This window comes from Gopherus flavomarginatus, chromosome 1 (assembly GCF_025201925.1).
Source record: "Gopherus flavomarginatus isolate rGopFla2 chromosome 1, rGopFla2.mat.asm, whole genome shotgun sequence".
Taxonomy (NCBI): Eukaryota; Metazoa; Chordata; order Testudines; family Testudinidae; genus Gopherus; species Gopherus flavomarginatus.
Genome location: NC_066617.1, coordinates 167,502,391 through 167,524,807, shown reverse-complemented (window position 1 = coordinate 167,524,807; position 22,417 = coordinate 167,502,391). Strand labels below are relative to the sequence as shown.

The 22,417-nt window shown below is 44.7% G+C and overlaps 1 protein-coding gene across 26 annotated transcripts in view; it reads left to right on the top strand.

Annotated features, from left to right (window-relative positions):
• ABI3BP (ABI family member 3 binding protein) overlaps positions 1–22,417 on the top strand; it is a 325,810-nt gene that overhangs the window by 104,172 nt on the left and 199,221 nt on the right. For all 26 annotated transcript variants that reach the window (XM_050956429.1, XM_050956543.1, XM_050956513.1 and 23 more), the window contains exons 5-6: positions 920–1,101; positions 12,334–12,398. In XM_050956429.1, coding sequence (XP_050812386.1) covers positions 920–1,101; positions 12,334–12,398 — 247 coding nt within the window. The remainder of the gene's footprint in view (positions 1–919; positions 1,102–12,333; positions 12,399–22,417) is intronic.

Here is a 22,417-nt window from a genome sequence, read left to right as displayed (position 1 = left end):
GCCATGTGAGTTTTGTTCCACATTTTTGATAGTTTATATTACAGTGACTCCTACTCATTAACATCACCATTTTTCAGGATGGTGGATTGGGTGGGTGGGGATCTGGCAAATACTACTGGAATATGTTTTTAATTTCAAAGTTCCTCCTACCTTCCTCCCTGCATACTAAATTTTAGACTGCAGAAGGTAATGCCTCAGTTTCCCCATTTGTAAAGTATGTGCAATAATATTGAACTTTACATTAAAGCTCTCTGACATCCTTGGATGAAAGATATGTAAGCCTAAAATATTATTTATTTACTATACTTTATCTTTCTTAAAAATACGTAGGGCCAGATTCTCTGCTGCACTCAGGATCTTCTTGTTGGGAGACAGGGATTGCAAGGAGTTGCTTGTGCCTCCTTGATTGCAGGGGCCAGTATAACACTGGCCCTCATTCTGGCATACTTTAGAGAGCACTACAGGGACTGTGTAAAGTAAGCCTACTGGCTATGGCAACAAATGGGGTTGTCCAAAAGGGGAGAATAGTTACACACGTTCACATTCTAGCTACACTCACTCCTACTCCCAATGCACCCCCTCTGCTGGGGGTTGCAGGGTAAGGAAGGTGTTTACATAGAAAGTGACTAAGCTAGCTCTACCCCCAGCTTGGGAGATACAGTGGCTTTCCCAGCATCTTTGTGCTGCTTTGGTGACTCAAAGGGGCTAGAAAAACAAGAGAACTGGCCTTTTGTACAGAAAATCTTTCCAGATTTTCAAGAAATTTCATACTACTTTCTCTAGAAACCCACAAGGAAAACCTTCTCTGAGCCCAGATTATATAGATATATGAAAGAGTGGAAAACATTATTTTAAGAAAATATTCATTTGATTTGGTTTCCTCTTTGTGAAGAATAGTTCTTTCATTTCTGTTGAACAGATTTTATACAGTTCGCTACAGGGAAAAGGATAAAAACAAGAACTGGGGTTTTCAGCTTTGTCCAACTACGGAGACAGTGGTGGAGAATCTGAAGCCCAACACACCTTATGAATTTGGAGTGAAAGACAACACAGAAGATGGGATCTGGAGCAAGATTTTCAATCATAAAACCATCCTATTTAGTAAGTACTTAGCAGTATTTCCTTGAACTTACAAATATCTAATTTGTCAGCAAACTTTCTTTTATTCTTTTAAAGTAATCTATTATAGACCAGTTCATTGACATGTTGGGTAGTCGGTCATGTGAATATATTTCAGCTCTGTCTCTAGCATATTTTATAGGAATATGTAAAACTTGAAATACTGCTTAAAAAGCCGTTATCTACCTAATTGAAACATTTTCCATTCAAGATACAAACAACGTAAGAACATGTTGCAAGTCACCCTAATTGGACCAGTGATGGCTCTGGAGCAATTTTAAATATTGTCCGTGTGTGGCTGCACTGTTGGCTGGAGTCAGCTTTGCTCCATATGCCATTAATGGGAATTTCACTATTTATTTCAGCTGGAGCGGGAGCAGGCTCCTAGTCTGAGTATTTTTGTACTACTTTATACTTATTGATTTCAGATTGGTAGTAAGCTGGGCAGGGACTGTGGTTTTTGTTCTGTGTTTGTACAGTACCTAGTACAATGGGGTCCTGATCTTTGACTGGGGCTGTTAGGCACTATTGCAGTACAAATAGTAGTAGTAATAATAAAGTTGAATTCTGACTCACAAGTAGTTTTCCCTTCACTGAAGCATCCTTTCAGTGCTCTGGTGAAAACTTACTCTGATTTGGCCAAATCAAGAGACTTTGCAAAGTGTACTTATGTGTGTGCAGTCATGTGCTTTCTCTGTATCTCTCAAACATATCTTTAGTCAGATTTTCATAGAAACAGCAATTTTTCTGATGAAAAAACACCAAGTCAAGAAATTCCCTAACAGCTCTACCACTGAAGCAGCTCTGTATCACTCTGACCTGAGAGTATTCCCCCAGGGTTAAATCTCCCCCTTTTGAGTCTCTTGTGACTTTGAACCAGTGTGAAAGGACTGTGGAGCATTCTGTGGAATCTGGCCTACTGCTTTCTCTGTAGGATCCCTGCCAAATTCAGTGCATAGGATGGATAGCACTCAGTAAATGAGGGAAGTAGTTCAATATTTCTTTTGATCTCCTTTATTTGATGGGTTTCAATATGACTTACTGCACACCATTCAAACCCTGAACACAAAGCATTGTTGTGGTTTTTTTTAATTTCTTCATGGCTTTTCAATGGTTGTCGTCATTGTAATGTTTAATCCTCACAAACATTGACTAATTTATTTTTGCAATACTCCCTGTAAAGTAGGGAGTTGGTGTTACGCCTGTTTTATAGTGAACAACTGTCAAATAGTAATGACTCTCTGTTGATGTGAGCAGGATTTGAGCCACCAACCTAGGACTCTTATCTCAAATCTTATTTCACTGGACTATGCAAGTTCCCAACAAAAAAGCACATCTGAGGGAAGTTCTCAAATAGATTTTCTCTTTATTTGAATAAATCCCAGTTGATGAATAATTGCACCGCTGATTATACGAACATCTGTTGCACAATAGCTTTCATTTTATACTGGAAAAGAAAGCAAGTCAAATTTTGAAGGAAAAGACAATTTTTTTGCAAACATTTGTTTAAATAAACCTGCTTTGCAGGCATTCACAGCCCCTTTTAATTCACTTTGCACAAACATTTATATAAGTGAATTTCTGATCGAAGTACTGTTTGTGTAAAGAGAGAGTGTCATGAACACTCGTGAAAATATGTCCTCAGTATTTCTATTTCAACTGGAAACAGGAAGAATAGAAAGCTTATTTATGTAAGATTTTTTCTGTCCAATTTTTGGGTGAGATTCAGAAAAACATTGGGCTTCAATTTCAAAGTGTGGCCAAGTTAAAGCTTGGCATGGCTCAGGACAAGGAGGGCAGACCTGGATGGGGACTGTACTGTACTGACTCAGCATAATTTAAAGCAGCCCCAGAAACTCTTCTAACTTAAGGCAGCCTATAGTAGTCCCATCTCTACAGCATGGGTTGTGAAGAGGAGCACTGGAGGGCCTTTCTTCCGTCTCTGGATTACCCTGGGGAACCCCATATGTCAAGGGTATTCCCAGATGCTTGCTTCTGCTGATTTTCTAAGGTTCCCCAAACACTTTGGGATCTTTATTAATGAAAGAAAGGAGCTAAAGGACAAATACTGAGCAGGGGCGGCTCTAGGGATTTTGCCGCCCCAGGCACAGCAGGCAGGCTGCTTTCGGCAGCTTGGCTGTGGAGGGTCCACTGGTCCCGCGACTTTGGACCGCTGGTCCCACGGCTTTGGACCTCCAGCAGGCATGCCTGCAGACATCCACCGAAGCCGCGGGACCAGCGGACCCTCTGCAGGCAAGCTGCCGAAGGCAGCCCACCTTCTGCCCTCGTGGCCACCAGCAGAGCGCCCCCCGCGGCTTGCTGCCCCAGGCACGTGCTTGGCGTGCTGGGGCCTGGAGCCACCCCTGATACTGAGAGATGCGTGAGCACCTTGAAGCCAGTAGAAGGTCAGCATGATCAGTATCTGTCCCCAATATCGCTAAAGACTCCACATTATAATGTCTGGAGTGTAATTTGCTGTACTGTACATAGCACATATATGAATGATGTTTGGGCAGCTTCCTTTTATAGCCACTAACCATTTCCTATATGCAGGGAGAGACGGATGTTTGTACTTGGTTTCAGAGACTGATTTGGGGCTGATGTTTGGGATTTTTTTTTAATCAAAAGTTGTACTTGATTTGAGTTTTAGGGAAAGAAATCCTAACGTGTACTCCATGGACTCCATTGTAGCAGCAAATAGTTGGGGAGTTGTTATTGCTGTTGCTCTCTGCAGTCTAGAACCCCATAATAGCAAGAAACCAGAGTCATTTAGGAGCCTTTTCAGTGATGTGCTGAGTTAACTACTGTCAAACCAAAACTTTGGGGACTAGATAACCCTTTGGGGGCAGAGAAAATCCAATTTTCAATTCATAGTTGATGGTGGAAAAGGAATTGCAAGTGACCAATATTTTTTTAAGTAAAGTTTATTAAAAACGATGACCATAGTTATTTTTGTCAATACATTTGAAATCATGACTCAAATTACCATCAAGCAGTTAATGGTCCAAATGTAAGTTGAGTAAACATTTAATACATATGAGATGATGTTTTTGGAAGAAGAGAGTTCTAATAAAAATACATTGCTTTGGAGATTATTAATAGCATAGTATATTAGAAAAGACCTAGTAAAATGCAGTCCAAGGAAGAAAATGGAGACAAAAGCAGAAAGTAAACTACATTAAAAAATAGCACTCGTTCTGTTCACATACGGTGAGGTTTCCTGTACACTTAAACGAAACAAACAAAGATCGAAATGTTTCATTTGACTATCAAAAATGGTAGGAGTTATTGTGAATCTAGTTTCCTACAGAAAATCTCTGAAATTTGAAATCCCATGTTGCTTGGGGGCGGAGGGACAAAAAACAAATGCCATGCATATAGTGTCCAACAGAAGTACAATCTCACCAGAAATATTTGGACCATGAGACTGGTCATGGAGTTATTAATGAAAATGGGGCATGTGTCACCTAGGAACACAATCTCAATAAAGATAAAAATTGCATATAATTTTTTTTTAAATTCCTGGAGATGACACATTTTATGAGGCACTGACCAAACATTTTGGTTCTTCATCAGGTCATTTGTGACTAGATATCTCCATGACCCCCTGTACTAGAATGTACATTATTTTTATATGTATTCCAGTAACCCCTTGAGACTCCAGTTGAGATTGGGTCACCATTGTTCTAGATGCTATACGAACACAGAATGTCCCTGTCACAAATGCCTTGCATTCTAAATAGAAAAACCCAAGTAAAAGTGATAGGGGAAACAGAGGCATAGAAATAGGAAGTGGTGGAGCTGAGACTAGAAACCAGGTCTTCTGACTCCTGGTCAAGTGCCCTATAAGCTAGACCATGCTGCCTGCAAATTTGAAGAGCTTGATATCAGTGGGAGTTGAGTGCTCAGCACTATTTAGGAGGCCCACAGAATCTTGGAGGATCAGCCCCTGGTGTGCTGGTGGGTGGGGGGAACCTCTAGTCGGTGGATTGGTCAGTTTGTGCAGAAATTTCAAGTGCTAATTTCAAATTAGTTTAGTAATTAGCATAAGTGTACTTTGAATAGTGTCCCTATGGGTGCTCCACTTCAGGTGCCCAGGTGCCTTTGATCAGAGATTTTCAGTAGCAGTGCCTGTTTGTCCCACACATGCACTCTACACATTTTTGTGCCCCATAAGATGCATAGAGCGGTGTGGTCAAAATGCTCTCAGTTCCTTCTTAACTGCTTTCAGCCTGAGAAAGAGTGTCAAGTGTGCTTGCTTCACTTAGACATAGCTGAATGTAGGTTTTTTCCTTAGTTTTTCTTAGCTTAGTTTAGTTGTAGTATTTAATTTCCGGGATAGTTGTTAGTTCCCCCCCCCCCAATTTTTTTTCTTTTCCTGCTTAAAGGGTTATTCTGGACCTTGACTCTTTTGGGGTATGCCAGTATCCCCAGGCTTTAAGCATTTTTTTAAGCTATCCCAGTTAGTGATGAACACTCTCAGTGCCTCCATTGCTTGGGAGACACCCGTACACCAGCCAACAGTAGGATCTGCTCTTCCTTACAGAGCAGATCTCATAAAAACAGGGAAATAAAATGTAAATTGTTAATGATGGAGCAAGCCCTAAGGCCAGCCTTGGACCCAGACTCTGAGAGCTCACCTGTACACCTGCTTGTGAGCACACATAGTGCCCTGTCTGCCTCAGGATCCTGGTCACCAAGAGCCTCAAGGGATACAGCTGCAGGTACCCAGGGTCTCAGTCATTGAGAAACCTTGAGGGATACAGTTGTACCGAGAGCCCCGTACAGGAAGACTGTGCGTACCACAAGAGGAGCAAGATAGTTAGATCTCCTACTAAAATGTCTTGGTCACTGATTGAAACGAAGTCCCAGTGGGAAGACAGTTGAGGCTCTGAGTGATTACCGGTGAGATTGTCTGATACCGTGAGATTGTCCAAGACTCTCTCTAAAAAAATCATTCTTCCACTAAGATGGATTTGGTATTCAAGACTTCATCAACATCAGGTGGTCGTATCCATTCTAGAAGACATTCCATGTCAAAGAATTCTGCACCATCAGACTCTTGAGTGGCTTCATTAGCTATAGCCGTAACCCACACCACTACATTGGTACTGACTAAGTCAGAGTATGGACATTTGAAGAGTTCAGTGGCTGCAACACTACTGCATTCTAGACAGATCCCTACTTCGTTACCCACATCAGTCTATATAGGATTTTTCTCTGCTCCCACTCACGTACCATGAGTACTGCAGGAGTTCAGATATTCAAGGGATCTTTTTGTGTCAGATGAGCTGGAGTCTCCATTATTTATCAATACCATACAATTATCCATACTGAAATCTTCTGGGTCACTGACTCCACATTTTTCATCTAGATTTCCTGCTTCACTGACATAGACCATCCAGGGCGAACAGTTATAACTTCCTTTGGAATATGTTGACAGGGCCGGCCAGAGGATTCAGGAGGCCTGGGGTCTCCCCGCTTCGGCAGTAATTTGGCAGCGGGGGGTCCTTCTGCTCCAGGACCTGCCACCAAAGTGCCACAAAGACCCGCGGTGGGGCCCCCCCACCGCCGAATTGCCCCCGAAGACCCAGCACTTTGGCTGCAGGTCCCGCTTCGGCAGCAATTCAGTGGTGGGGGGTCCTTCCGCTCCAGGACGGAAGGACCCCCTGCTGCCGAAGACCCGGAGCAGAAGTAGCTCCGGGGGCCTGGGCCCCATGAGAGTTTTCCGGGGCCCCTGGAGTGAGTGAAGGACCCTGCTCCAGGAGCCCCGAAAAACTCTCTGGGGCCCAGGGCCTGGGGCAAATTGTCTCACTAGCCCCCACCCCCCACCCGGGCAGCCCTGTATGTTGGGGTTGATTCTTCTGGCTCATAAAGTTCAGTTTAGGGATCTCCCATTACTCTGAGACATTACTCTCATACTGAGATAAAGATTGTTGGGAACAGATGATCTGAACCCCCATTTAGTTGGTATGACCAATGGTGAATGTCTCGTTCCGTGTCCTGTGGGCCCCCACAGTGGCCTTATTTGGGATCCCTGGGCCTTATATCACCAACAATCCTTAAGGGTATTGAATCGCTCTTGGAGGGAGCACAGACACACCGATTCGCCTGATCCTTCACTACCACCTCAGCAACATGAACCATTAGAGGAGACCTTTGAGGAACAGGAGGCAAGAGCTGACAATGAGGTAACACCTTTCATAAACATCTCTTCATCATCACCAGGTGAGTTTGTACAGCCTCCACCACCTTCAGTGGCAGATGATTTTAGACAATTTCAGGAGCTGATGAAGCATGTTGCTGATGCACTTCAGATTTGTCTAGAGGAGGTCTGGGATTTTCATCATAAGCTCCTGGACATTTTATATACAGTAACTCTTCACTTAATGTTGTAGTTATGTTCCTGAAAAATGGAACTGTAAGTGGAAAGATGTTAAATGAATCCAATTTTCCCATAATGTAAATGCAGGGGGTTAGGTTCCAAGGAAATATATTATGCTCCAACCAAGGAGTTTTCATTTTCACACCTATCACAGAAGTCCTTGGTGATAGAAGCAGTTAATGAGCATTGTAGAGAATACCGTAGGAAGTCTTTCGCTTAAAACAAGGACAAGAAGCAGCTGATCTCTTTGGTCACAAGAGTTACTCTTCAGCAATATTGCAATTCAGAATCACTAACCACCAAGTGCTGATGTCATAGTATATTTGTATGAATTACAATAAACTCAACAGGTTTACTGAGTAATTACCAGAGGAGCATCGAGAGCAATTTAAGGCCATCATAAATGAAAGTCAGCTTTTAGCAAAAACAACATTGCAAGCCTGGAATACAGCCGATACTGCAACCTTGTCCATTTCCACTGTGATCATGATGCAACAAGCATCTTGGCTCCAACTGTCTGGCTTCCCTTGGGAAGTTCAGAGTACTGCCAGGGACCTTCCTTCTGATACTCTCCAGCTGTTCTCTGAGTCTACTGACTAGTTGTGTCATACCTTGAAAGATTTGAGGGCCACACTTAAATCCCTTGGGATTTATATACCTACAAATAAAAGAAAATTTAATAGGTCTCAGACACCTCAGAGATCTTCATTTCTCCAATTTCCTTGGATCCTCTGAACCAATCTCCCAGGAGTCGTAGCCACTAGAAGAAGAAGCTATCAACTGCAATAGTTACCTTATCCCAGCCATCTGTTTCTTCCAAATGCTAGTTTTGATGGTTTGATCACCTGCTCTACAGGAATCTACAGCTGCACTATCCCGATCTCCTCCCTCCACTTTCGATACTGTCTTTCCCATTTCCAACGTGCATGGAAGAAAATAACATCTGACAAATGGGGTTTTGAAGGTCATAACATCCATATCATCCCTTCCCTACTTCCTATCCTCTTTTTCGAGGACCCATCTTGTGATCAGTTGCTGAGACAGGAAGTCACCTAAGCTGAGGAGCCATATAACCAGTTCTAGTCCAGCACAGGGGAAAGGATTTCTATTCCAAATACTTTGTGATCCTCAATAAAAATTGGAGATGGAAACCAATATTAGATCTCAGGTGTCTAAACAACTACATGAAACCGCAGAAATTCAGGATGGTGACAGTTGCATGTATAATTCCTTCCTTAGATACTGAAAATTTGTTTGCAATTCTCAACGTTTAGGGCGTGTATTTTCATGTCTTAGTTCACCTTTCTGACAACAGGTTTCTTCATTTTACATTCAGCCATGATCACAGTACCTGTGCTCCCATTCAACTTCTCCTCTGCCCAAAGGGTATTCTTAAAGGTTATAGTGGTTGTAGCTGCCCACTTACATTGACTGGGGATTATTGTCTTCCCTTACCTCAATGTTTGGTTACTCAGGACAAACCTTACCAAGATGTTTTATTGTCAACAACAAGGTCTCTGTTTGACAGTTTAGACCTTTGACTACATCTTGAAAAGTCCACTTTGACCTCAGAACAATGGATAGATTTCATAGGCGCTTTTCTTAATGCCACGATAGCCAGAGCTTGCTTACTTATGGACAGATTTGTGAACCTAAAAAACCAGGTTTCAGTAGTTCAGATAAGTCCTCAAATCTTGGTGAGAAATTGTCTCCAACTATTAGGATGTACATCATCTTGTACCTTTGTAAACCAATGTGCCAGGTTACATCTTGAGTGCTTCTAGGGATGGCTCAGGACAATTTAAATACTGAACACGCAGTCTAGACAATCAGTTGTCTGTTCTCTGTCAGGTTCTGGATTATTGGTGGAAGGACCCCTCCAAAGTCTGTGAGGGAGTTCCTTTCATTCAACCTCCTCCTACGTTTGTTATAACATCAGATGCATCCCTCTTCATACGGGGAGCACATCTAGGGTCACGCACCATCTAATGCAAATGTCTTCCCAAGACCATCTTCTTCACATCAACCTTCTAGCACTGACAGCAGTCAAAAATGCTTGCTCTCATTTCCTTCCACTGATCAGAGCCAAATCTGTCACGGTCATGACCTTGACAATACCCAATCTACATTAATTGTCAAGGCAGAGCGCACTCTCCCTTGCTTGTGCTGAAGCATTAAAACTCTGGAGTTGGAGGAGAGTCAACCAAATAATCATCTAATCTTACCTCCTGAGTAAACAGAACACCACAGAATATAACGTCAGTGGGTACTTCTTCCAGAATTACAAATGGGAATTGGCTTCACAAGTTTTAAACAGCATATTTCTAACCTGGGGGGTGTTCCAGAATTGGATCTCTTTGCCATGCTATCAACAAAAAGGTGAAAAATATTGTTTAAGAGGGGAATTCTAGCCTCAATTACTATTAGAGGCCTTCCTTATTTCATGGGTCAAGGGCCTTTTTTATGCATACCCACCAACATCGTTGTTCTTGAAGGTACTGAACAAGATCAAGCAGGACAAGGACAAGGTCATTTTATTTGCACTGGCTTGGTTGAAACGGATTTGGTATCCTAACCAGATTCAGCTCACTTCCCATCCACCACTGATACTGCAGATCAGTTGCTACCTATTGCCCCCGATGCTGGTCAGATGTTTCATCTCGAACTCATTCTCAGGAATAGAGATTTTCTGTTCAACAACTATTGTTCTATAGCAGGAAAGCATCTACACAAAGTACATATCTTCAGAAAGGGAAGAGATTTCACCATTAGTGTACCTGTCAACAAGTTTCTCCTGTTCTCTCTCCTCTTTCCACTGTCCTGGACTGCCTGATGGAATTTAAAAGATCAAATCTTGTAATGAATTCTTTCAAGATTCCTTTGGCTGCTATAGCAGCCTTACACTCATCTATGGAAGATTTTTCAATTTTTGCTCACCTCAAAATGTCAAGGTTCCTCAAAGAACAGATGAATCTTTTTCCACAGATTAGGAAACCTGCCCCTATATGGTTCTTGATCTCCATCCTTAATTGCCTTCAGCTACATGTTTATTGCTTCACCTATTCAGGAAAATAGCTTTCTTGATAGTCATCACTTTTTCCCAAGGAGTAGGAGAACTGGGGGTTTTAATGGTAGATCACCTCCTTTATGATGTTTTTCAAGGAAAAAGTCTTGTTATGACCACATCCTAAATTTCAACCTCAAGTGTCTTCTGAATTTCATATTAATCAATCCATTTTTTTCCCCCTGAAACCACATCAGACTAGGCAGAAAGCGGTCTTCGATGCCTTCAGTGTCAGAAGGGCATTAATCTTCTATTTGGACACAACCAAATGATTCAGCAAGTGTCCCCAACTATTTGTTTCAATTGCAGACAGATCCAAAGGATCCACAATCTCTCCTGATAGATTCTTGGGGTGGATCTCTGAGTGCATTATCTAGTGTTATGAGTCTGTCAACATTCAGCCTCCCTGTACACTGTTAGTCCATTGTGCAAGATGTCAGCCTTCTTCTATGACATCACTCAAGGAGGTCTCAGTCTCTGAAATTTGCAGAGCTCTTCTTCCCCTCTGCTTCTGAGCGTAGGTGCTAACTCTATGGGTGCTCAGAGGCTCAAAAAAACATAGAGAAAAAATAGGGAGTGCTAGGCATCCAGAGGGCTGGCCGGGGCTGCTGCTCTGGCACCCCTGAGGCTGGCCACCAATCAGCTATTCAGCAGCTGGCCCTGCACCCTCATCAGCTGTTGAGTGGGGCTGCCCCACCACTCGCTCCTCTCTGCCACCTCCCCCTCACTGCCCTTAAGGCAGGAGGGAGCAGAAAGGGATGAGCAGCAGGTGGGAGGCGCTCAGGCAAGGTGTGTCAGGGGAGGGGGCGGGTCTGGGTGGGCTCTGGGGGGTGGAATTACAGCAAAACCAAAAGTCAGCGCCTAATGCTTCTGAGTTTCCTTTGCAGGACTTTGTGGTAGAGAAAGCCCTGAGGGAAGCTTGCTCATACAGCTCTATATATCCACAGTATGGGGCATGAAGATGCATAGAGTGCACATACAGGCTGACTGGCCACTGCTACTGTGTTAGCCTGTTCAACTCAGCATCTCTCTGAGGATATATTGCTTTGCATGTTTGAAGTTGTTTTCTATGGTTCATCTCTTTGGTGTCCAACACTGATCACACACATTATCCCATGTAACTTTATTCTCAATGTAGGCTCATTAGCATCAAAGGGACTATACGTGTAAGTGAAGGTTTGGGCTGCAGTTACTGTTTGGAGTTTAAGGGCCAAATTTTTAAAGGAATATACGTGCCTACTGAGATTATTAAAAGCATCTATTTGCCTATCATTCACTGATTTCAGTGGGATTTAACGTCTAGATGCTTTTAAAAATCCCAGTAGGTGCCTAAATACCATTAAAAATATGGCCCTGAGATCCTAAGGAAAAGGGATTGTTTCTCCTCTGTATTTACAGTAGCAGAACAATGTCAGCCAGTGACCAATAAATAATATTTTAAATACTTAATGATAGCAAATTCCAGCAGCTCACCCTGCCCTTTTCCCTCCTTCACTCTTCCTGTACATACACACAGTCAGGTATAATTAAAAGAACACCTTGTTTTCCTCATTAACAATATGGGAAGAAGAGGTGTTCAAGATAAATTTTAAAACCCAGTTGCGGAAAGAGTGAAATAAGCTATAGCAGGTTGACAGAAGGCACAATTCTCGCTACCTTCATAGCCATTGAAAAATAATCTGGAAAAAACTTAATCATTATTTTGCTTTATCTTGAAGAATGTGAATAATAGTTTTGTGTGTTTATTTCTTTCCTATTAAATCAGATAAAAACAAAGAAAATGGACAGTTCCAGAATACCTACAAGGTCATACCTAATATCCAAACACAGGTATGCAAAAAGAATATCATATTCTCAATGTAGTCTTGTGTTTTGTAATGTCAGATTTTTGTTCTCCCTTAGGTGCTGTAAATGGGATGAGCAGAATGTGGCAGCAGGATTGTAATATTGGAAAATCATTAAAGCCTTTTTATCAAAACTTGATATCTAAAATCCAAACACTGTATTTAAATATGCATAATTTTTATGTGTGCATTGACTGTTGAGGCATACAGCCCCCTGATTTAAAAGGGACAGAACTGAAAGTTTCAGTATGTGAGTTCTAGACTTGGGAATTTGCTTCCCCCTTGGTCCAACAGTGCTTGAGTTTGCTGACCTGCAAGGCCCACCTACATTTTCTTGTGCTTTTCATGTGGTGGGGGGGAGGGGTGTAATTGAGGCATATGGGGAAGGATTTGTTTTGTGATGGGTTTTGCAGGGTCTTCTTTTGGGTATCCTTTGATATGATATTGAGCCTATCTGTTCATCTGTGTCTTTTATAAATATTGTAAGGGGCTTAGAGTTTTATAGCCTGATCTTCTAAGCATATATTCAAGTAAGTTGTCTCATATAATTCAATATGACTTCTCACATGGGAAGTTGCTTGTGTATAATGGTTACAGGATCAGAGTGGCTGGGAAGGACTCATAGCTTTCTCATTTAGATAATTAGGAAATCCTAATATCTTTACAGATGGCTAGATAGGGGAGTTAAAATTGTCCTTCTAGTGTGTTTGCAGAATTTTCACGTGAATCAAAATCAGTATTTAGTATTTTTCCATATATCTTTTATTTGGCCTTTGTAAAAGCAGCCAGCAAATGTGGATGTCACATGTTCATAGATATGCATATAAACAGATTTTTTTTAAAAAATGATGTGTCTGAGACACAAATGTAAAGGAGGCACAAAACAGAGCGAAACTTGTAGTTAAATCTGCCTTAGTACCTTTAAAACAGTGTCAAGTAAGCATTGCATCTCAAGACTGTTGAACAATACCCTGTCTTCTGTGATGTTCTGTGGTATCCCCTATTTTACAAATACAGTAACTCTTCACTTAACATTGTAGTTATGTTCCTGAAAAATGCGACTTTAATCAAAACGATGTTAAGCGAATCCAATTTCCCCATAAGAATTAATGTAAATGAAGGGGTTAGGTTCCAGGGAAATTTTTTTCACCAGACAAAAGACTATATTACACACACGCACATACTCGCACACACATGCGCACACACACACACACACACACAATACGTTTTAAACAAACAATTTAATACTGGTACACAGTGATGATGACTGTGAAGCTTGGTCGAGATGGAGGAGTCACAGGGTGGGATATTTCCCTTATTTCTAAATGATAAACAGCAATTGACTGAGCCCTCAAGGATTAATTCTCTCACTCTACAACGGCAGCAGGAATGGAGGGAGATATGCGCATTTCCCCTTTAAGTACACTGCCTTGTTAATTAGATCAGCTTGCTGAGACCGCACCTGCTGCAAGCTCCCTCAGCTCCCTCTGTCCTGAGTCCTGGTGTGTGTCCCCTGCTCTATGGAAGATGGAGTAAGCAGGGTGCAGGAGTGCAGGGGGACACCCTGACATTAGTCCCTCTCTTCTTTGCCTCCCCCCCACACAGCAAGCAAGATTTTCGGGGAGCAGCTCCAAGGCAGAAGGCAGGAGCAGCACATGGCAGTGGGGGGAGGGACAGCTGAACTGCAGGCAGCTGCTGCACAGGGAACTTAAGGAAGTGGGGAGCTTATGGGGGAGCTAATGGGGCCTGCCGGTCCACCCTGATTCCAAGCCCTCACCAGCTAGCTGCAATGGGCTGCTCTTCCTGCAAGCATTAGACAAAGCAGGCGGCTGCCAAATGACGTTAGAAGGGAGCAATACACAACTTTAAATGAGAATGTTCCCTAATTGATCAGCAATGTAACAACAAAACAACATTAGCTGGGATGACTTTAAGTGAGGAGTTACTGTACTGGTCACTCTGCTGTGAGACATACAACTGATTTGTGATGAAAATATTCAGTACTGATGTGCACACACCATCATTCCCAGTCCAGTGGTACAAAACAAAACAAGGATGTTGATCAGCTATCAGTTACATCACTCACACATATATATTGTTTCTCTGCTGTGGAAATTGAAGTAACAGTCATACAACTCATTAGGTGGGGTATGTTTTAATGATGTAACCACACCATTTCTACAAAGCCAGATTGCTAGTGAGTTAGGCCAAAAGTTGTTTTTATTTTGTTCAGAGGCAATAGTCTCATTTTGGAGTGGTTCTGATTTTTCTCTGTAATGAGTGCCTTTCAAAGGCTTTATTGCTGCACTTCATGTATAGCAACCCTGTCATTGTGTATAGTTATTCTTCTGTCTTTCCAACATTTCAACAAAATAGCTTTTGTTTCTTTTGGCAGGTTGACCCAGCAAGTTTGGCTAAGTTTTGGGGCTGGATGAGAAGCAGTTACAGGGAAGAAAATAAATAAATAATTGTAGGGACAGTCATTCCTTTTCCCTTCATAAACAAGGGGCAGGGAATGTGGTGGGGGCTAGAGAAGAGAGGAAGAAGAGGTAGAAAAAAAACTTCCTCTTCTAGCTGATTAAAATTGAGGAGTTATATAATGTCAAGCTGCAATGTGGAGTTCCCTCTAGATTCTCTGCCCAACAGGGAAGGGCTTTTAGCATCAATCACTTATTTATCTCCAAAGGAAAACATGACTGTTTTCTTAAGGCCTGTCCAGTCAGATTGAATCCAGTGCTGCCATAAGGAAAGCAATGATGTTCTAATGTCTCCCATTTTAAAATATATTTTAACTTTATCTGGCTTTGGGATATAGGAACATCAGAAAGAAGTAAAGAGCAGCTGCTAAAAGCTGTACTGCTTATAAACTCTTTTATACCTTGGACAAAAATAGATGAGAGGTGCATTGGGCATATGACTACAAATCAAGAGACCTCTCTTCTGACAGTGGCTGCATCACTAACTTTTTGTATTACCTTGAGCTAGTCATTTCTATTTCTTATCTATCTACGTTCTTTTAAATGCTTCCATCACTGTAGTATCTGAGTGCCTAAGAGCTCTGTTTTATTTTCTCAGTCTGGAAAATGAGAATAATAATATTTGTCTTACTCACAGGTGTGAGCATCGTTTAGTTCATGTTTATAAAGTGGTTTGATAATGTAAAGCTCTATATAAATAGTAGGTATCACTTTGGCACTTAAATACTGTGGTGAAAAAATGCATTTAAAATGCCTGAAGTAAAAAGTACATCAATATTTGTCAAGTCAAAATAAAGGTTTGCTATCTTAGATTCAGAGAGAAAGAGAGAGAGAATCTGTTATGGCAGGCATTGTCAGATGGAGCTGTTACATATGGTTCTCCAAGTTCTCTTTCTTAGCATGTGAGCAAATGTTCAGTCTTGGGACAACATGTTGTGGTGTTAGTTTTTGTTGTGCATGGTCCTGTATAGAGGCAGAGGTCCTTAAAGAGAGAATGTTCAAGCAGCAGGAGAGTTGGCTCCTTGTCTTGGTCTCTGAGTAGAGTCAGGTCATGAGCAGAATTGCTCTTTGAGAACTGGGTATTGAAGTTACTCTGAAAGGCTATCTGAGACACCAGACCTGAAATCTGTGCAAATAAACAAGTTACACTTAGAGTACACCCAGACTTTATGTCACTGATTTCCCCTCTGTTGGGAAGCTGACTTGTGGGGACCTGGACATCTCTTACCACTCAGCGCAGAGAGGATGCTCAAGTCAGGATGAAACAGTGGTAGTGGAAGAAAGGAGAACAATAGATTTGATTTAAAAGAATGCTGGAATTATGTCAGTGCCCACCTGGATTTTAGCCCTGATCCTTCAGGAAGCAATGCTATTAATGGGGGATCTGATTAAATGAAAATGACAGTGGGTTGGGATCCAGATGTCAGAAGAAGCAGGGCCCAAAATTATGCAACTAGCAGCTTTAGAGATACTTTAGCTAGTGAGCATCTGAAAGACCAGATGTCGATAGCAATGGTGCTGGTGGTAAACCTTGCTCACTAATAATGGGAAAATACTGAGCATTAAGCAAAGAAAATCTTTTGAGTTTCTCAGTAATGACCATGATGTAGACTTCCCGTTGAGTCCCCCCAGGTTGGTATTGAATCAAAGTTGTTACTGGGTGACGGCTGTTTGGTGGCCAGTCTAAAATGAGAATGGTGATCCCAGGCCACTTTTTAGTAGATAAGTGCTCTCACCACAAAAAATGCCACCTTATCTGGCACAGATTTGGATCCTTATTTCACTTTTTTAAACTTATTTCTAATTCTTTAAAGTATGCTTTTATCTTTGGGTTCAAAATTAAAACAATAAAAGACCAGTTATCAATTTTTTTCAGCTAAAGGCACAGACTTTTACATGCTCGACATGATATGCATATGATACAGTGCCTAACACAATGAAGCCCCAATTTTGGCTTGACTAGAGACTGGCATATCAATGAACAACAACAGTTAAAAATCAAACAGTGATAGCAAATTGTTTATTTTCTTGTGTAAGGTTCTGGACTCATGATTACAGTCATTTTAGTATATAAATCTGAATGATTTTTGTCAATAAAAAATCACAGGAATATGCAAATCTGTTTCATAGTAACAACAGCTGGACTCACTAAGCTCACCTTTGTTCACAGCATTGTGGAGAAGAAGTTTAAAAAGGTTTTACTTGCTAGCTGCTATGCATTGGTATTTTAAATTCTGTACTTTACAGCCTTGAAACATGATGACTAACACCGCTGCTCTAGCCTCTATCACATTTTCAATCTATTGATTGTCTTCTGGATACTGAGATGATCCGTGAGGATGTTATACAGAGAGAGGATGTTTAGGAAACATAGTATAAATGATATTGGATGGTCACCTGAGTGGAACCATGGCAGTCTCCTGATCAATCAAAAATAGTACTTTTTTCTGCTTGTCACAGCAAATATTTGAGATTCCAAGAACGGCAGTAGATTCAAAGTAACCCTGAGATTGTCAATCATACTGGTAAGTCATACATACAGTTCCAATGAAGGTACACTAACAGTCCCAGAGAGTTCCTGTAGAATCATAGGGTTAGAAGGGACCACAAGGGTCATCTAGTCTGGTAGTCATCTACCAGAATACATAATTTGTTGTGTCTAAACTATCCAAGACAATTCTTCAAGTGCTTTCTCATGCTCATGTTGATTCTATTTTAGGTGTGCATGCGCTCACATGCACAGTTGTTGGAGATTTCTGTCTTAGTGGTATCCATAGGGCCGGCTGTAGCACCCTCTCTAGAGCGGTGCTACCATGAGGCAGTATATCAGGCACTGCTGGCCCTGTGCCCTCTCAATTCCTTCTTACCGCCCATCATGGTTGGTTGGAGTTCCTTGTCTTGCATCACAAGAGCAGTAGCAGTTTTCCTCATAGACTTCATTCTGTTGGTGGTTGTATATAGTTCATAGTAGTTAGTTATACTGTTAAGTTAGTTAGTAGAGTCCCAGTTGTGACTTTGCCCCAAGCAGGTCTAGCCCCACTCTCCAGACTTCAAGTTGTGTTCGACATGCAGCAGGCCAGTGCCAATCAGTGATTACCACAACAGTCTCAAGTGTCTGGGAGAAAGCCACAGAAAGGTCAAGTGTCGTATTTGCAAGAACTTTCAACCTTGGATGCAGAAGGAGCGGGATATCCACTTGAGGGCCCTACTAATGAAGGCTGTCCTTGGCCCTGCATTGAAGCCCTCCACCTCAGATCCCATGCTGAGTACATCTGCCTTGGTGTGCAGTGCACCGCCGGCACCGGACTCAGCCCAGCACTGCTCTAGGTGACCAGATGTCCCAATTTTATAGGGACAATCCCAGTTGTTGGGTCTTTTTCTTATATAGGCTCCTATTACCTCCCACCCCCGTCCCAATTTTTCACACTTGCTGTCTGGTCACCCTACCGCTCCCCCTCACTGGTGCCGAAGGGGCGGAGTCCCTCAGCACTGAAGGACAGAGGGGCCATGGGAAAAGGACTTGTCAGGTCATGCACGCACTTTGTGGCTTCATGGGGGTACTGCTGTGGTCGGACCTCCCAGCCTAGCCAGGGGCCCACCTCCCACTCCGGCCAGCAGCTGGGGATCCCAGCCTATCATGGGGCCTTCAGTGCCCGAAGTGGTCCTGGTGGCTAAAAATCAGAGCCCACTGGGGAGCAGCAGCATAGACTGGCGGAATATGCCCTGGTTACCAGACCGTAGGTGTAGGTCTCCTTTGCCGTGACCTCGGATCCCAGCACCGCACCCTAGCTCTCCAGCCAGGAGGCCTAGGTCCCTGATGAGATCTCCGCCTACTAGGCATGAGACTCTTAACTCAAGGTGCCATTCTCCATCCCATTGGTTCTGGTGAACTTTTGGCCACAGGTCGCCCGGGCGCCGGTCACTGTCCTGGAGGGGTCATTCAGGATCTTGGCACCAGTTTTGTTCTCCCTGGTACTGTTCCTTGGGCAGGCAGCGCTATTCACCATCACCCCACCAATTGCCCACCAGGGTCAGCAGACTGAGTCTGGCCTTAGTGGCCCTGCCATGGTCATTGGAGGGGCAGTGGTCGGGGTTGGACCGTAACTTTAGCCCATTGCCAAAAACGGGCGACTCTCCATCAACATGGGAGACCAGGGAAGCACCAGCCATGGTGCCGATGCATCAGGGACAGTGGCCTCCCAGTGGCAGTACTGGAACCCATGGGGGGTGCCAATGGTGTTGGTCCAATATTCTCCGGGCCTCATCGGACAAGGTGGCCATAGCACCTCTGGCACCACAGTCAGAGCTCAGTGCTGAGGCGATTCACCATATCCCGGCATTCAGGGAGCCCTCCCACAACAAGGAAGAGTACAACGCCCTCCCACAGGTGGTGTGGTTCTCATTGTCATCCTCAGACGAGGCGGTACCGAGGCCATCCCTCACCAGCAGCCCCTCTGGACGATTTTAAGGAGCACCAAGGTCTTCTTAAATGGGTGGTGACAATCTTGGTCTGCAGATTGAGGAGGTTGCTGAGGAGGCAGACGGCCTCTTCAGTGTCATCTCGGCCACTGCACTGGCTAAAATTGCATTGCCTGTCCACCCAGGCGTGCTCAAAATAGCCAAATTAAGGTGGCAAACCTCCTTCTCTATTCCACCTATGTCAAAGAAAGTGAAAAAGAAATACTATGTCCCTACAAAGGGCTTTGACTGTCTGTATACTCATTCCCCCCATGGCTTCATTGGTCATGTCCTTGGTGAACAAAAGGGACAGATAAGGCCACCCCAGTGGAATGCCAAAAAATAAAGGCCAAAAGACTAGACTTGTTTGGCAGAAAAGTTCATTCCACAACCAGGACCAGCTTTAGGCCGATTCAGCCGATTCCCCGGAATCAGGCCCCGTGCCTAAGAGGGCCCCGTGCCTTAAGCCCTTTTAAATTTTTTTTACTTACCCCGGCTGCGGTCTGCTCCAGGGTCTTCCATGACCCTGTTCCCCTGACCAAAGAGCTGGCGGGAGCGCGGCTGCCCCACAGCCCGGCTCTCCCAGCTGGAGCCCCGGCCGGAGCGCGGCAAGCCCCACAGCCCCACTCTCCTGGCTGGAGCCTCAGCCGGAGTGGGGCAAGCTGCCCCGCGGTCCCTGCTGGAGCCCCAGCCAGAGTGCGGCAAGCCGCCCCACCGCCCCGGCTGGAGCCCCGGCCGGAGCGGGACAAGCTGCCCCGCAACCCTGCTCTCCCGGCTGGAGCCCCGGCCGGAGTGCAAGCCCTACCCTGCAGCCCTGCTCTCCCGGCTGGAGCTCTGGGCCCTTTAAATAGCCCCCAAAGCCCTGAGATAGCGGGGGGCTCCGGGAGCTATTTAAAGGGCCGGGGCTCCAGCTGCCTCTGCCACCCAGTCCTTTAAATAGCCACTGGAGCCCCCTTGCCCCCATGTATTCTCCAGGGCTCCCATGGCTATTTAAAAGGTTCGGGGGGGTAGAAGCAGGGGAGCCCCAGGCCCTTTAAATAACCCCCAGAGCCCTGGGATAGCAGGAGCCTTGGGGGCTATTTAAAGGGCGGGGTCTCCAGCTGCCTCTGCTGCACCCCTGCTCTGCCCGCACCAGCCCTGTCCCCCCTGCCTGCAGCCAGCTCTTCATCCCGTGCCCACAGCCAGCCCCTGCCAAACCCCCTGCCCTGTCTCCAGCCAACCCCTGCCACACTCCTCTGTGGCCCTGCTCAAAGCCAGCCAGCCCCACACACAGCCCTGCCCGCACCAGCCCTGCACACCCTGCCCGCCCTGCCCACACCCATCCCCGCACCCCCTGCCCTGTCTCCAGCCAATCCCTGCTGCACCCCCCTGCCTGAAGCCAGCCAACTGCACTCCTCTATCTCCAGCCCTCTCAACCCCTGCTGCATCCCCCTGCTGCCCTGCCTGAAGCCAGCCCACCCCACACCCCCTGTCTCCAGCCAGCCCTGCACCCCTTGCCCTGCCTGCAGCTAGACCCTACCTCCAGTCAGCCCCTGCCCTGCCTTCAACCAGCCTCATGTCCGCTGCTGCCCTGCAGGCAGTTCCCAGGGCAGTAGCCCTGCACACTTGCTTCAAAGAGGGGGCAGGGAGCAGCTGGGACCCACACATGTGCACACCCACAGGGAGTGGCAGGGACCCACACATGTGAAATGGCAGTCATTAATAAGCAATCAACAGCATATATGATGCAATGTACATAATATATAATTGTATTATTTATATAGTTATGGAAAGTAAATAATACATGGAAGAAATAAAAGGCTTTTTTTTTACACTTTTTTTTTTTTTTAGTCATCCCTGCCGGGGCCCCGCCGAAAATGTTCAAATTGGGCCCCGCACTTCCTAAAGCCAGCCCTGTCCACGACCAGCTTACAGTTTAGGTGTCTAACCACCAGGCTCTGCTGGCATGTTACAACTTTAACCTGTGGGACTACCTTAATAAGTTCACAGAGGCGTTCCTACAGGACCATTCCCAAGAGTTTGCCATGTTGGTGATGCCTGGGATGTGATGGACTTGGCTGCCAGGGTGGTTGCATCGGTGGTGGCCATGAGATGCAGCTCCTGGTAGCAGGCTTCTGGGCTGTCCCAGGAGATGCAGACCATAATCTAGGACCTCCCATTTAGGGGTTCAGGGCTCATTTCTGAGCTGACTGACTCTAAGCACCATTGGCTCAAGGACTCCTGAGCCAACCGCCACTTCCTCCATTGCAGTCTAGGTGCTGGGGGGCTCCCAGATCTGGCTCCTGAGACACAGACAAGGATAAGGGGCCTAAGAGACACTACTTGTTCTCTTTCCACCTGGCTGCCCAACCTGACCCTCCCAGAAGTCAGGGAGGCCAGAAGCAGTCATTTTGAGGGTGTGCACAAGGACGGCGCCCCAGCCAAAGTACTGGATCCAATCCTCCCTTTCCTCAACCCTTTCTGGTTGGCCTGGTCCCGTGTCACCTCAGACCGCTGAGTGCTCAGTACAGTGGGCTACACTCTGCAATTTATAGCCGAACATCCATCCCTTCCCCATTCCTCTTTAGGGACCCTTCTCATGAGTAACTCCTCATTCAGGAGGTCGAAAACCTCCTGCACCTGAGGGCAGTGGAAAAGGTTGCTTGGAACATGGAAGGATGAGGATTTTACTCCCGCTATTACCTAATCCTGAAGGCAAAAGGGGGCCTCAGACCCATCCTATACCTGCCTCAACAAGGATCTCAAGAAGTTGAAGTTTTGCATGGTCTTCCTAGCTTCCATCATTCCCTCCCTGGATCCGGGAGACTGGTACGCTGCCCTCAACTTAAAGGATACACACTTCCATTTTCCCAGGGCACTGGCACTTCTTCTGCTTCATGTTGGGCCGGTGCCATTTCCAGTTAATGGCGATGCCCTTTGGTCTCTCATCAGCCCTGAGTGTGTTCATAGACTCGTAAACTTTAAGGTCAGAAGAGACCATTAATATAATCTAGTCTGACCTCCTGCACAATGCAGGCCACAGAATCTCACCCACTCACTCCTGTAACAAACCCCTAATGTATGTCTGAGT